Source organism: Lontra canadensis, unplaced genomic scaffold (assembly GCF_010015895.1).
Source record: "Lontra canadensis isolate GAN:19392208 unplaced genomic scaffold, GSC_riverotter_1.0 scaffold171, whole genome shotgun sequence".
In the NCBI taxonomy this organism is placed as follows: Eukaryota; Metazoa; Chordata; class Mammalia; order Carnivora; family Mustelidae; genus Lontra; species Lontra canadensis.
The window spans coordinates 2,012,305-2,028,933 of record NW_022631165.1 but is presented as its reverse complement, the minus strand read 5'-3'; the positions used below and the strand labels follow the sequence as shown (position 1 = coordinate 2,028,933).

Sequence of the window (16,629 nt, the reverse complement as noted above, 5' to 3'; positions counted from 1 at the left end):
CAGGCAACCCCGCAGAGCTGAGCCAGAGGCCTGGTACCTGTGAATGATGCCCTTGCCATGCAAGTACTCCAGAGCTGACACCATCTCGGCCGTGTAAAACCGGGTGCATGTCTCATCGAATGAGCCAATTTTTCGAATGTATTTAAGTAGTTCTCCATTTTTGGCATAACTAAGACCAAAGTCTAAATGTTGCATCGTTAAGGAAGAGTACAAAAGTCATTTTTTAAAACTAATCTTACAGCCCCATAGGAATATTTTTAATTAATGAAAACTGAAGGTACCCATGTCCTGAGACAGCAGTCCCGCTTCAAGCCAGACCCTGTCGCGATCACACCCACAGCTGCTGGGGCTGATAGGACGCCCTGGCCCCAGCCCCAGGACCAGGCCCCAGCATGGTTTCTCCCAAGAACACTATGACACACACTCCACGGCCCAATTGCTCCTTCTGGACCCCACCCTCTCCAGAAGGTGACGGGCTCGGGGAAGCGAAGGCACTGGGGCAGAGTGGCTAGAGCCTGTGGCACACGTGCCTCTCGGCAGGCTTCAGCAAGGAAAAGGGGGGCCCCACCCTAATTCAACCTCCAAACCTGCACCATGGCGGGCTCAGAGCATTTACTGAGCACCAACCTCATTCACAGTGTGCTAAGAGTTCATTCACGTAAAGGTTTCTCAAATGCAAGCTCCTGTCCAAGTACAAAGTAACAAGTCTCGTAAGAGAACTGCCATTTTATTATCTTCTCGATTTCATCGACAGGAGAAACAGAGACGTTTTTCCCTTTCACACTGTGGTGTGATCTGCTTCCATTCTCCCTTCCCAGAAGGATTACCGGCGGGACAGTAACAGCCCATACGCCAGCTTCCGCTCAGCAGCTCCGAACATGTGCCCCTATACATGGAACCGTGCAGGCTGACTTCACAGCTCCCTAGCAGCCAGGGCCACAGCGACAGGAGTCCTCACTGCCCTAGCTAGTGGCTCTGAGGGCAGGAAGGGGTGGCCCACGCTCAAGGTTTCCACCAGGGCACTGTGGGCTCCCACCGAGGACAGTCTGATGCTGTAGGGCCATGAGGACAAGCCCAGAATGGAAGGGACCAGCGAGCAAAGCTGCCCAAACCTGTCCCTGATTCAGCCCCAAACATGGCCACCCACGCCCTTCCAACCAGGACAACAGGAACCTGAAGCAAGGAATGCAAAGGGTCCCGGCCAGACCCCTTCACAGCTCACCCTGCTGGCTCCTCTCCAGGGAAGGCTGGTGTCCACGGCCCCCTCGGCAGCGGCCCCACCTGGACTGGCCACGAGCCTGAGCACTCGGGAGTGCCGAGGAGCCTGCAGCGGACCCGAGAGGCTCGCCTCGGTGCAGGGACAGCGCCTGAGCTTCACGCGGTTTCGCCCCTTATCTGACCGCTTCTGGAGCTCCTGTTTCCCGGGTGAAGGACACTTCTAGTTCTTCACTCAGCTTGAGGCTAAAGCAACCAAAGGTTCCGAACATAACAACTGTTGAGGGTCCTGGCTCCAAGCCCACGTTGTCTCCAAGCACGCACCTTCCTCATCCCCACAAGTATTCGCTCGCACCTCCTGGGTCCGCCTCATAGCCCAGAAAATTTCTCCCTCCCTTGGCACAGCCAGTGGCCCAGGACAGCAAGGAGGAAGCTGTTCTGTCCCAGGAAGTGGGTGAATTCCCAGAAGGATGAGCACAGACCAGGGCTGTGACAGAGCCCGGTAAGCTCAACGCCTGTGCTTGGCAAAGGGACCTGGCCCAGAGAAGTTAAGCAACTGACTCAGGGTCACGAAGCCAAGGGGGGACAGAACGGGAGCCCAGCCTCCTAAGGTTTAGAGCACTCCTCCTGTCCCCGAGCCGCAAGAAGGGACACGCAATGATAAGCAGTCAGTCCAGGCGGCCTCACAGGTGAGAGAGACACTGAGCAGCCTCGAAGACGACTCTTCAGTGTCCTCCGGGGGCCACAAGCAGCGACGGCAGAGTAGTGGGGACAGGGCTGATGCTGGAGCCAGGCAGAAGCACACGTTCTCTAACCCTGAACAAACCAGGCAGGACCCTCTGCCCTACATGCCCGTGGCTATGACACCCCTTGACTGCTGCCCCACGAGGGTAGAACCACTGGGCAAAACCCACCACGGGTGCTGCCAGGACCTCCTCAGCTCTCTCTCCTGAAACTCTCTCCCCACCCCAAAACAACCTATACCGGGGCCATTCCACAGGGCAGACCCAGGGCCCAGGTGCTTGGCCACTCCACAGCCCCCGGCCTGGCCGCCAAGCACCCCACACTGGAAACCAACCAGCCCTGCGCCCCGAAGTCTGTCCTCTCCGCTCATGGGCAACACCCTGCCTTCTACATGCTAGTCTCTGTGTCGGGATGACTCGGGCTCAGGCCTCAGAACTATTCCCTGTTGAGGGCCCGCCCTCCGGTGGCCGGCCAGCCTGCTGATGCCCTCAGTTCGCACGCTGCCCTGACTCCTCACCCAGCAGCAGTCAGCACCCACAGATGCATCAAACGCCAACCCCCCACACACCTCCAGCCTGGTCTCACCCTCGGTCTCTTCTGGCTCGCTCCCAGCACCACCGGGAACCCCGGCCCGAGGCCCCACACCCAGGAGCCAGGCTGACTGCACTGCCCCTAGCCCAGCTTCCTCACCGGAGCCTTCAGGGTGGCACCAGCCACGATCACAGCAAATGGCTGCTCTGCTCCAGCGCTCGGGGCTCCCAGCGCACTTAGAAGAAAATCCGTAACTCTTGTCAGGCCTCTACGGGAGGAAAAGCTGGCCCCTGACCAGCTCTGTCACTCCACCAGCAAGCCAGCTTCTAGCCCTCGCTCTACCCAGGTCTCTGGCCGAAGTCCACGTCCCTGCAGACCAGCAAGCTACGCGAGCAGCACTCTCCGTCACCCTCTTACCTGCCCTCACTGCCCTCGCTCCCCAAGTCTACTGAGCGGGCACTGGCGATCTGGGTGTGTCTAACTGCTCCTGGGTATGCAGACTCCATGAAGGCCCAGCCTTCACCTTTTCACCAGCATACCCCCATGGCCCGGCACTCAGCAAGTGAAAGGACAAATTGAGCCGACAGCTGAAGGAGCCAGAAAATGGTGCTGGGGCCGGGGCGGGAGGGGGAACGGGATGGAGCAAAGTTCTAAACGAGAAGAATATGTGTAGAAAGAGGCAGGGGAAAGCCTAGGGGAGAGGGGGTGGATGGGCAAGCCAAGCCCTTACGGGGACCAGCTCTGTAGGAGTAGGGCACAAGCTGAGGACACGTGAGGGCAGGAGGGAAAGAATTAAGGGGTTGAGGCCTGAACAAGCCCTGAGGCAATTCCACGTGACAGCTGACCTCTCAGTGCAGCAGAAACCAGAAGAGCATCTATTGGAACTGGGGACAGAGTCATGGGGGCACAGAGGGGCTGGGCAAGTCCTGGTTAGGAAAAATGACAGGAAAGGTCTGTGAAACGAGGAGAAACTGGCTAGCTAGGCCATGCGATGGGCAGGCCCTGGAATGAGCAAGATAACACAGTGTGGTCTACCCTGGAGACCAGGGTACCCTGTCTGCCCTGCTCCCTAAGCCAAGGTAAAAGAGGGGGAAAAAACACTGCTCCAGGGGTTAGTGGAGAAATCAGGGAGCAGAAGAAGCAATCAGTGGTGTGTGACAGCCTTGCTGGAGAGCCAGAGGCACTGGGTGACCAGAGCCATGCACAGGCAGAGAGCAAACTGGGGTGGGAGCCACGGGGAGGACAGAGGGCAGGAAAGAGGGAGGGAGGCTGGATGGCCTGGGGAGGACAGCGTTCTGGGTACTGTGGGAAAGACTCTGGACTCCTGTGGGTGGCTCCCTGGACTTCTCACTTGGGGGCTACGCCTGATAAAGCAGTCCCTTCCAAACAGACCCCATACCCATGGGCCAAAGAGAGCAGAGAGGCGCCCTGGGCACCCAAGATCCTTTTTCCTCCCACACTGCCCTGCTTTGAGCGGAGGACCTGACATCTGACGGATATCCCAAGAACACCAGTTAGAGGAAGAGGGAATGCCTCTGAATAAATGTCTAGCAGCCACAGGGTTAAAAATCCTAACAATCCTTTAGATTGTTTATGAACAAAAAAACCTCAAAAAGGTTTGTGATGACTTCTTTTGAAGGAACATTCTACTTCAGTGAACACCAGCAATCCCAGGGGGCTCCCAAAGCAAAGTGACGTGAATTCATCCGCATTGAGAATATGCCACCCTGTCCTTTCCAGGAAAGAAACGACTTGTGAACATACACAGCGGGGCCATGACTCCAAAACCGTACGGGGTCACTGGTGTGACTTCAGAAGCCTCTGACTGTTCAAAGGATACATAGCTTTTCGTCATCCTGAAATGTGAAGTAAAGTTTAACAAAGAACGGGTGATCCAGGCGTGACATCACGTCTCTCTCTCTGGTTACATACGGGACCTTGTTCTCTTTGATAATGTGACGTTTCTCTAGAATTTTAACTTAAAGTAAGAGAGAAGCAAGTTACTACGATTGATAATGGTTTAAGAAAATATACTAAAAACAAAACTCATCAAAGTAACTGATACAAATCAAAGTTTTTCACAAAACCTACCCATCGGGTTTATGGTCTCTAAGACCACCAGCATCCCACCCCTGAAATCAGCACAGAGCCTCTAGGTGCTGGGAGGCCGGGCCGCCGCGCGCTGGCACACGCCCTCGCCTGCACCCCAGACGCGCAGCCCCAGGGTCTGTACTTACTAGCATATTCCCTTGAGGTTGCCAGTTCTCGGGCCAGGACAACCTGGTGTGGGAAGAAAAGAGGAAAAGAGAAGAGAAAAAACACTCAGTATAACCCGGGCGTCAACTCTCACGAGTTACCTTGAGGCTGACCACACAGGATAACCTGCCCCCACCATTAAATTACATTTAAATATCTGAAATTACGTTAAAACATATTGGTCCTGTGCTAAAAATCTGGCTGGATATTAACGATGAAGTTGCTGTGTTCTAATGAACAGCAAACGCACAGATCAATCAAGGGTCCTCAGAAGGCTTTCCGTCAGCTGCTGAGTTCCCAGGGTGCAGTGACCTATGCATTCAGGAATATCCTGGACTAACGTCACCCCCACAAACAGGAGACAGAAACAGCAAATAATAGCCCAGATGGGTCCTGGGAACACCTTCAAAAAATAACTTTTAGAATATGCTCTCAGTTATGTTCACTGTGATAAGCTGCCCTGAATTTGGGCTTTTACAAAGAACTGTGACCACACATTTCAGTGGGTGCTGCACTCGGGGACGGTAAACACTGTCCCTGCTGTCAAAGGCCCAGGAAACCAAGGCCCATGAGGCCCACGGAGGTGCACGCTGCACAGCGCGCCTCCCACCCAGGGTGCAATCCCACTCCTGGCAGGCTTTCTCGGCCGCACACCTAAGGCCTGTAGTCACACTCCACTTTGGGGACAGAGAGCCAACAGGGCTCAGCACAACGTGGAAGAGATTTCTATGCAAGCAACCTCTGGGCACAAGTGGGCACCAATTTCCACAGGCCTGATGAGGCCCATTGGCCGGGAAGCTGGGGCACCCGACCCACCACAGCCAGCTGAGGCGGATGGCGCCGGTCCCCGCCACCAGACACCTGTAGGAAGGATGGTCCGAAGATCAGAGTGCAGATGGAAACCTGTCCGGATCCTGGGGGAATCCCTGGGCCTCCCCTCAGGGAACACCTTCAGAGGCCAGACTCATCACATTACAGAATTCTCCAACAGACTCACCAGAAGCAATCTGGGGAAAACACTGTGTGAAACGACCTGCAGTGATTAAGAAGAATGGGTTTGGATTGTATGTGCTCAAATGGAAAGATCTCAGAGATCTTGCCGAAGGAATGCACCTGTGTGGGCTGCTCTCAAGCACTGGGGCATGCGTTTATGAAATGTTAAGTTTCTTCACAGGAGCATGTGCTAGCTACAAGGAAGGCGGAAAGAGGAAGAAAGACATTATCAGAAAGCAGTAGTAATTAACGGGATCTTTTCTGAAGAAAGCACTTAGGAGGGCGCCTGGGTGGCTCAGTGGGTTAAGCCTCTGCCTTCGGCTCGGGTCATGATCTCAGGGTCCTGGGATCGAGGCCCGCATCGGGCTCTCTGCTCAGCGGGGAGCCTGCTTTCTCCTCTCTCTCTCTATGCCTGCCTCTCTGCATACTTGTGATCTCTCTCTGTTTCATATAAATAAAATCTTAAAAAAAAAAAAAAAAAGAAGGCACTTAGGAAATCTCCTGCTGTGTGAATTCAATATTTCACGTGCAGGTTTCCCTATGGGCACAGGGCAGGGAGCATCCCTCTTCCAGGGAACAAGGCATGACACATCCCTCTGTCACCGTGGGGCCAACAGCAGAGCTCATCTGGACGTCAGCATCATCCCCAGGGGGCCAGGCAGCAGCAGGCTGGGCCTCCACACTCTCCAGGGCCAGGCTTGGCCAAGTGCAGATCCTGATCGGGCTGGGAACAGCCGCTTGTCCTCCCCCCTTCCTCTAGAAATCTAATTTTAAGTGGTCTCTATTTCCGGAGCGATGAGGAAGACCTGAGGGCAGCACATATCATCTGAGGCCCAGAGCAGCGGGACTACACGCAGCGCCAGGGAGGAGCCTGCAGCTCCCAGGGCTCCTCCCGGGCAACCGGCTTCGAAAGGCGCAGGGAGACAAGCATCACAGCTGGGCCCTTCCGACATCAGGACTGCATCATCCAGAATGGACGGGGCCTACTTTTACCTGCTGTGCAGACCCACAGACAAGGGGGAGTTTCATAAATAAGTCCTCATTCATGAGTCGAGATAAATGTCCATGAAGCAGAACTGAGAGAGGGAGAACGCTGCTTCTTTCGCCGGACTCTTCAGTATCTGTGCACAACAGCCAAGGTTCTTTTCAAAACAGTTTCTTCTTTCTGAGAAGATCTGTGAGTTACCAGAACTACTGGGGACTATCCTCATAGTGAAGACTGTTATCACGTGGGCACAACTGTTTCGTAATTTAAACAGAAACGGCCAATAAAAAAAAATCTAAATTTAAAATGTAAGGGGAGGCGCCTGGGTGGCTCAGTCAGTTAGGCGTCTGCCTTCTGCTTGGGTCATGATCCTAGGGTCCTGGGATCAAGCCCTGCGTTGGGCTCCCTGCTCCGTTGCCTTCCCCATTTGAGTGCACATGCTCAGGCTCGCTCACTCTCAAATAAACAAACAGAATTGGGGCGCCTGGGTGGCTCAGTGGGTTAAGCCTCTGCCTTCGGCTCAGGTCATGATCTCAGGGTCCTGGGATCGAGCCCCACATCGGGCTCTCTGCTCAGCAGGGGGCCTGCTTCCTCCCCCACCCCTCTGCCTGCTTCTCTGCCTGCTTGTGATCTCTCTCTGTGAAATAAATAAATAAATAATTTAAATAAATAAACAAACAGAACCTTAAATATGTACATATATATGTACGTACTATATGTATATATAAATACATACAAATATATATATTTGCTCCCCGTGTGTATATATACACACACATGGGGAACAAAAAGTTAACATTGATTAAAACCAAGTTGGGAACGTGGGTGAGCTATAAAACTTCACATTCTTCGTTATATTTTGTGACATTTCATGAATGTAAAAAGAGAAAAGCGAAACAGGTTTCGCATGAGGTTTCTCCCCGGAGGCCGGCCAAGAAGGCCCCGGCCATCTGCAGGGCGTGCTGATGCCCAGGCCGCCCCCGAGCCTGCGCAAGCCCCCGGCCCCATCACAGCCACGTGGGGCTCCCACCTCCGCAAATGGGCTGCTCTGAACCTTCACTTCTTTGCTCGAAAAGGAAAAAAACACCACAAGACAGGCACAACTGGCTCAGGTAGCAAACAGAGGTGCTGACTGAAGCGGAGACCGAGAACCTGGAGGCTAGCCGGTCTGGGGCTGTGCCTCCAGCAGGGTCAAGGCTGTGCCGTTTTATGCATTGTTTTAAATAACAGAGAAAGAGTAAAGGTCATTAAGCGTTTCCTGAAAGGTCTGAAGAGACACTGATACTGACACTTTCAAACGAAGGGAGGGCTGACAGGACACAGGACGCAGGCGACATCTGTCGATGACGAGTTAGGGTAAAAACAACTGCATCAAACCCCACACCAGACCAGCAACGGAAAGACCAACAGACGCCTTTTACAGCTTTTGTCTTCAAAAATCATGGCTTAGGGATCTCACCCACGTGATTCACCGGGTGGTGGGCGGCCCCAAATCACCCTCACAACCGGAGTAGAACCCCAGAGAGGCTGGAGACCCTCGCCTGGGGAAGACCACCACCCAGGTCACGGGGTCCCCTAGCTCCAAGCCCTGAGGAAAGGCAGCCTTCCCAAGGAAAATATACTCATTGAGGAAACAGCAGCAGCAGGTACTCACTGTGGAAAAAGAGCCTTCACCAAGAATTTTCCCAAATTTGAAGTCTTCAGGCCGTTTCTTCCGAGGCTGTGGCGGCGGCTGGGCGGTGTGCTGCAGGGAGCTTGCGCTCGGGCGGGACGCAGCTGCGGTGCTGTCCATGGTAGGGCCCTGTCTGCTGCCGCCGCTCGGGATGCCAGGGGCCGTGCCGGATTCAGTCTGGGTCCTCACCATTGATGGGGACGGGCAAGCACATAACACCACGCTGGACTGAATGGGAACGGTGTCGTACTGGCGGACACAGGAAAAAGGGGTAAGATTCACAGTGGCTCACTTTTCCTACACATATGAACCGAAGTGGTAACACCGTTGAAATACGAACACCAAGTGCAGGGCAAGGCATCTGACGTTCTGCCACAGGGTTCAGGCCACTGCTCTCCTGCAATCCCTTCCCTGCTCAAATCCCAGCCCCCACACCCCGTCCCGTGTGCCCAGCAACCCCACTATCCAGATCCTATCCGCCCTCACTCTCCTCCATCAGCACCGAGTGACTCTCCAACCAGCCCCTGCCAGGGCCAGTTGCGCCTTCCCATCACGGCCCAACCTCAGTGCCCCCAGCAGCCAGCCCCAGCCCCCAGAGGAAGCCAGCCCGAACTCTGACCACGGCATCCCCACCCGGAGCTCCTCGCCGACTCACCCACCCACACCTCATACAGGCTGGACACACAGAAGGAACTCAATTAGGGCCTGAACACACAGACTGGCTTAAAACTGCACAACGAAACAGAATTTCAACCGAGCAGCGCTACAGCACAGAAGCAGAACTTCGTGGGAAGAGGACTCCAGGACCGTCAGCTGTACATGAAAGCTACAGCTGAGGGTGCCTGGGTGGCTCTGCCAGTTCAGTGCCCGACTCTTGGGCTCAGCTCAGGTCAGGATCTCGAGGTCGTGAGTTCAAGCCTCATGTTGAGTCTTTACTGGGTGTGGGACCTACTTCAAAAAAAAGTTAGATTTGGTTATATAAGCTTCTCAAAAAAAGACAGCAGTGGAGTAACTGGTTAACACCTGGGAAACCGCCTGTTCTAGAACCCAGAGGCTCACTCCAACCAAAGGTACCTTCAGGCCAGGTAGAGTTTCGGGTTTTTAAATTATTTAAACAAATTCAAAATTTAGCAAATTTTATTTTTTTAAAAGATTTTATTTATTTATTTTACAGAGAGAAAGTACAAGTATGCAGAGAGGAAGGCAGAGAGAGAGGGAGAGGCAGGCTCCCCGCCGAGCAGAGAGCCCGATACAGGGCTCGATCCCAGGACCCTGAGATCATGACCTGAGCCAAAGGCAGATGCTTTAACCCACTGAGCCACCAAGGCGCCCCCAAAATTTAACAAATTTTAAAACTTCTTCCATGGAATCTCTACTAACTCCCCGGTTGGCTTCTTTGCAGAAATTGTAAGCCGGTCCTAAAATTCACATGGGACACAGAACAAACAATCTCAGAAATGAACAAAGCTGAACCAGCTTACCCACACGACCTTAGAAACAAAGCTACAGTAACCAGAACAGGGTGGTCACGCAGGGAGGAGCGTAGGAGAGTTTAGGAGAGGAGGCCTAGATGTCTACAATCTACTCATATTTGAGAAGGGCACCATGACCCTTAGTGAGTAGGGACATTCTTTTCAACAAACGCATAGCCACACACAAAAAGAATGAAGTCGAATGCCTTTCCTGTATCATATACAAAACCTAGCTCAAATTTACCAAAGATCTACACGTAAAAACGAAAACTATAAAACTCTTAGAAGAAAATATATGAGTAAATCCTCCTGACCTTGGCAATACCTTCTTAGATATGAGACCAAAAGCACAAACAACAAAAAGAAAAAATAAAATAAAACCAAACCACAGATCAAAGGGACTTCACCAAAATTACAAACTTCTGTGCTTCAAAATCACCATTAAGAAAGTGAAAAGATGGGGGGCGCCTGGGTGGCTCAGTGGGTTAAGCCTCTGCCTTCCGCTCAGGTCATGATCTCAGGGTCCTGGGATCGAGCCCCGCATTAGGCTCTCTGCTCGGCGGTGAGCCTGCTTCCTCCTCTCTCTCTGCCTGCCTCTCTGCCTCCTTGTGATCTCTGTCAAATAAATAAATAAATAAATATCTTAAAAAGAAAAAAAGAGAGAGAGAGAGAAAGTGAAAAGATGGGACACCTGGATGGCTCACTGGGTTAAGCCACTGCCTTTGGCTTAGGTCATGATCTCAGGGTCCTGAGATCCAGCCCCAGATCAGGCTCCCTGCTTAGAGGAGAGCCTGCTTCTTCCTCTCCCTCAGTTTGCTGCTCTGCCTACTTGTGCTCTCTTTCTCTGTCAAATAAATAAATAAAATATTTTAAAAAATAATAAAGTGAAAAGACAATCTATGGAAGAGAAGAAAGTACGTGCAAATCACGCATCTGCTAAGGGACTTGTATGCAGACGACATAGAGCTCTTACAACCCAATTAAAACACACACACACACACACACACACACTCACTCACTCACACACACTTAAAAACCAGGCAAGGGATCTGAATAAACATTTCTCTGAAAAGATAGACAAATGGCCAATAAGCACACGAAGAGATGCCCAACAGCACCGTCACTATGGAAACGCACATCAGAGCCGTGAGGAGATTCCTCCTGACACCCACGAGGGTGCCAGCATCACACAACAGACAGTGACAAGTGCTGGTGAGGCTGTGGGGAAGTCGGGACCTCCAGGCACTGCTGCTAGGCGTGTGACCCGGCGCCGTGGTTTCGGCAGACAGTCTGGCAGTTCCTCAGGAGCCAACAGGCACCACGAAAGCGAGGAATTCCCAGCCTAGGTGTGTACCCGGAGACAGGCAAACCTATGTCCACAGGAAACCTGTACGAGAATGCTGACAGCAGCAGGACACCTAAACGGCCAAAAGGTGAACACAGCCCAGAGGTCCACCAACGGATAAGTGGATGAACAAACGCAGTCCAGCCGTGAAAACTGAGTACTGTTCAGCTATGAAGAGGAAACACTGGTACATGCTACGACATAAATGAACGTGGGAGACACCACGCTCCGTCAGAAGGGCCAGACACAACAGGCCACGCACTGTGGGATCCCATGCCCATGAGCTGTCCAGAAGAGGCGGACCCACAGACAGAAAACAGATGGGTGGTCTGGTCATCAGGGGCTGCGGGCAGGACGCAGGGCGGGGGGCGGCCTGCTAATGGGTCTTGAGTTTCTTTGTAAGGTCTTGAAAATGCTCTGGAACTAGATCGTGATGATGGCTCTATGACCCTGTGCACACACTAAAACCCACTGAATTATTTAAATAGGTGAACTGTACAGTCCACAAACTACATCTCAATAAGCTGCTAAAACAGCTGTATCACATATGACTGCATTCAGTTACATACAAGAGCTCATTCAAATTTATAAACCATCAAGACTTTAGATGAAGAAATGGACAACAAAAAGGCACCAAAAACCTCAAGGCACCAAGAGATGAAAACATGCAAGGTATCCAAAGACACCTTAAAGAGACCAGAGATGGCACTGGATGTTTGCGATTACGGGAGAGGATGGAGGACAGACAGATACATAATAACGACAATTAAATATGTTCACCACACAGAGGAACACCAAAAGCTGGCAAAGCCATGATAAAAAAAAGCACCACTCTACCTGCGGCTGGCACCACGAACCCATGATGCTGGTACCAGGTCTTCTGGAAAGCAACGTGGTAATGTGTGAAGAATGCAATGACAGAACAGTTGCCAGTGAGACACAAAGAAATACTACACGGACGGGAGAAGAAAAGAGTAGAAGTTTAGGTGGGCATTAAGAAAGGGTTAGACACAGGGGCACTGAGGTGGCTCAATGGGTTAAGCCTCTACCTTCGGCTGAGGTCATGATCTCAGGGTCCTGGGATGGAGCCCCGCATTAGGCTCTCTGCTCAGCAGGGAGCCTGCTTCTCCCACCCCTCTCTCCCTGCATCTCTGCCTACTTGTGATCTCTCTCTGTGTCAAATAAAATCTTAAAAAATAATAAAAAAAATAAAAAGAAAGGATTAGACGGGGCACCTAGATGGCTCAGTCACTTAAGCGGCTGCCTTCAGTTCAGGTCGTGATCTCGGGGTCCTGGGATCAAGCCCTGGATCGGGCTCTCTGCTCAGCACAGAGCCTGCTTCTCCCTCTCCCTCTGCCCATCCACCGTGCTTGTACTTGGTCTCTCTCTCAAATAAATAAATAAATAAATAAAATCTTGGAGGAAAACAAAAAAAGGATGAGATAGTCTTAAAGTTAAATCAGAAATACATACAAGCTCACCCACAAGCATGAAGACTGCCCTTCCCAGCTCTGACTCTGGAGTGTTCCAGCAGTGACATCACGAGCCTACCCACAGCGAGACTGTTGGAGAACACCACAAAATGAACCCAGAGCATCCAGATTGCTTCTAACAGTGCTCCCCACTAAAAGAGCTCAGGAAAACACACACACACAAACAACACAGGGCAGCGGTTAACTCCGTCTTAAAACAGAGAAAAGAGAATGTGGTACCAGAATCCCTTGCTATGTCTGAAAGGGAGAAGGCCTTCGTAGGAGGAAAGAGTGGGGAAATGGCCTACAGGGGCTGTCCCTAGCCAAGCTGTGATCGTGCAAATCCTGAAAAGAGATCAACAAGTACAGCTAATGAGAGTAAGCCCAAACGGGTCCCGAGTCTGTAAGGGTGCACACAGGTGATAAGAAGTCTATCACTACTGTAACTATAAAAGCAGGCTAATTACAACGGAACATTTCATTTTATAAATCTGAGTAACTAAGGGACTGGTCATACAGAGCTCTGTTTCTTATATTGTTTGTTCATGAAGGATAGACATTTCCTCTCCATTTAAACAGGGAAAGGAGACACACAGGAAACTGAAGAAACCAGAGTCCTGCAGAAAGCATGCCACCAACAGGAAGGACAGGTGGGCCTGGTAGCCAGGAGTGTGCCCTGGGTGACAGCTCAGCCACCACGAGAGGAGAGCCAAAGGACAAACTCATCCTGAGATGAGTTTTGACATCAAGTCAAAAACCAATCTGAAGAGAACATCCTGCGCCCCGACATGATGAGGGCAGAGGCAGAGGCGGCAGCAGCGGGTGGCAAGAAGAGGCAGGAGACCGGTGAGCACCCACAGTGCTGCCTGAGCCCCTCTCCCTGCAGTAGGCCGGCCCGGGAAGCCTGACTCAGGCAGGGTCAGCCCTGAAGACACACTGTGCTCAGCCAAGGAATCCCCACCAACGCCGGGGGTGCACCACGTATAGGTCTGCGGAGAGCATCCGAGCTGCAGGCAAGGAGCAGGCCTACCTCGGACATACTGGGGGTTCGATTTCAGACCACGGCAAGAGAGTGACTGTCACAAGAAAGTGAGTCAAACGAACTTCCTGGTTTCCCAGTACATATAAAATTATGTGTACGCTCTACCAGGGTCTATTAAGCATCCAGTAGTATTATGTGAAAAAAAACAATGTCCATGCCTTAAATAAAAAATACTTTATTGCTAAAAAATGCTAACCATCAGGAAACCTAGCTAGCTCGACTGGTGGACCATGAGTTCAAGCCCCACACTGGGTGCATAGAGCTTACTTAAAAAAAAGAGAGCGAGCGAGAGCGAGAGCGAGAGCGATCATCCGAGCTTTCAGGAAGTTGTAATCACTGATCATGTATCATCACAACAAAAATGGTAATAATGAGAAAGTTTGAAATGCTGTGAGAATTACCAAAATGTGACGGAGAGACACAAAGTGAGCAAATGCCATTGGAAAAAAGGCACTGACAGACTTGCTCAGGGTTGTCACAAACTTTCAATTCGTTACAAACACAGCACAGCGCCCGTGAGAGGGAATAACGAGGAGCTGCGCCCATGACCAGGGCGAAGACAGGACGCAACACCCAGTCCCAGTGAACACGTGGAGAATGACTGACCGGGGAAAAACACCTAAGAGAATCTGAGCTTTTACACGGAGCACACAGCACAAACGCGACCAGCGGGACAGGTCCTCCAGCGGGACTGCAAGCCCAAGTGCACCCTTTATTTACGGAAAGAGGCCGGGTTCTGGAACGCTCTACGGCTCACACATTTCACAACAGTCCACCGCACACACCGAGGGTACCAAGGGTTGGACCGAGCTGAGGTTCAGTCCGTGCCCTAACGGTTTGTTCCTTTATAAGAGAGCGTGCAACGCAGCAGAAGCATAATCAGGTTCAGTAACTTCCCACCAGAGATGAGCAGCAACGTCTCTGTTCTCAGGGACAGTTCAGTGGGGAAGAGTCAGTGTGCAGGCAAAGGCCCAGCAGGAACCATGACAGGCCTGGACCGTCCTCGCAAGTCAGGCGAGCTACACGGCCAGGGAGGGCTATGCACACAGAGCCATGGGCGCTCATGGGACTCCTGGACACAACTAAGGGTACCTGTTTGCTGGGCCTCCAGGGTCATCCCGGCTGTAGACCCTGAGGCCCAGGGCTGAGGGGGACACACACAAGGGAAGGGAAGTGGGAAGGAGCCAGCACTTCCAACAGCAGTCCTGGGCATGACAGTGGTGCTGTGAACTAATCTGGCCACAGGCCACCATGGGGTAGAGGAGGGGAGAGTGAGGCCTGTCTCTGTTGTCCCTACCCCCACCCCTGCACCTGTCCCAGCAGTGTGTAAATCAGATCAACACGGCCTCACCTAAGTCCACGTGTATGCCCAGCCTCCTGTCAAGCATGCCTCAAGGAGACAGCAGAGACGCATGAGACCGTGACACACACCGCTTTTAATTCAAAACCAACAAGAGAAATGCTGACCAAAAAAACCCTCAAACATGAAGTTAATAAAGACCAACATTATGACCGGCTGATTCCTGAAAATGTTAATTATGCGTGGACAAGATTCCGGACTCAATGACAGTTCCAGCAAAGGCACTGACATATCTTCATGTGGATGGGTTGGCACAGGTGGGGGACAGCCCATGGCTTCTTCGAGGTGGGCAAAACCTCAGGCCTGGGATGTGTGGCAGGCGACATCCAAGAGCAGTGAAGAGTTTGCCAAAGGTCAGCCAAGGCCTGAGGCGGCCGCACGCTGCAGGAAGCAGCTGTCCAGGGCCACAGACAGCAAGGGGGCACTGAGGACCGGTGGGACAACCCCCACCCGGTAAACTGGCTATGGTGAGGACAAAGGAGCCTGACATCAAACACTCCGCAAGGGACGCTAAGGAGGAGGCCAGCTTCAGGAGCACTTTCCGAGAAAAGCTGCCTTCAGCACCGACATCCTGACTGCAAACTGCCCAATGCCAACAGCAGACCCCCAGAATGACGACCAGGCACGGCTGGTGAGACTCTGGTTTACAAGCACGTGCTCCCGAGGGCTTTCTCGCATCAAAGTGGTGGCTATGGCTGTTAAAAGGTCTCCAGGAGAGATCTCCAAGTAGAGCACTGCCCCCTGAGAGGCCCCCCCCCCGCCAGGCAGGGCAGCCCATGGTACACACCCCTGCCTGTTCCCAGGCTCTGGGGCACACTGGAAACTAATGGGCTGGGTTTTTGTCTTTTCTAAGATTATTTTTTAATTTATTTTTGTGGGACGCCCAGGTGGCTCAGTCAGTTGGGCATCGGCCTTTGGCTCGGGATGTGGGCCCTGAGTCCTGGGATCAAGTCCCACATCAGGCTCTCTGCTTAGTGGGGAGCCCACTTCTCCCTCTCACTCTGCCTAGTTGTGCTCTGTCAAATAAATAAATAAATTTTTAGAAGGATTTTATTTATTTATTTGACACAGAGAGAGAGATTACAAGTAGGCAGAGAGAGAGAGGGAGAAGCAGGTTCCCCACTGAGCAAAGAGCCTAATGCGGGGCTCAATCCCAGGACCCTGAGATCATGACCTGAGCCGAAGGAAGAGGCTTTAACCCGCTGAGCCACTCAGGCGCCCCAATAAATAAATTTTTTAAAAAAGATTTTATTTATTTATTTGACAGACAGAGATCACAGGTAGGCAGAGAAGCTGGCAGAGAGAGAGGAGGAAGCAGGCTCCCTGCTAAGCAGAGAGCCCGATGTGGGACTCGATCCCAGGACCCTGGGATCATGACCTGAGCCGAAGGAAGAGGCTTTAACCCGCTGAGCCACCCAGGCGCCCCTAAATAAATATTTTTTAAAAATAAATAAAATTTATTTTTGTAAGAGAGGGCAAGCACAGGCTCGAGTGAATGTGCACAAGCAGGGGGAGAAGCTGACTTCCTGCGGTGCAGGGATC

The 16,629-nt window shown here is 52.1% G+C and overlaps 1 protein-coding gene across 2 annotated transcripts in view; it reads right to left on the bottom strand.

Moving 5' to 3' along the window:
* PDPK1 (3-phosphoinositide dependent protein kinase 1) overlaps positions 1-16,629 on the bottom strand; it is a 69,510-nt gene that overhangs the window by 29,820 nt on the left and 23,061 nt on the right. For both annotated transcript variants that reach the window (XM_032845883.1, XM_032845882.1), the window contains exons 2-5: positions 8,379-8,645; positions 4,728-4,770; positions 4,331-4,468; positions 38-182 (exon numbers count right to left, since the gene is read on the bottom strand). In XM_032845883.1, the coding sequence (XP_032701774.1) occupies positions 38-182; positions 4,331-4,468; positions 4,728-4,770; positions 8,379-8,645 (593 nt within the window). The remainder of the gene's footprint in view (positions 1-37; positions 183-4,330; positions 4,469-4,727; positions 4,771-8,378; positions 8,646-16,629) is intronic.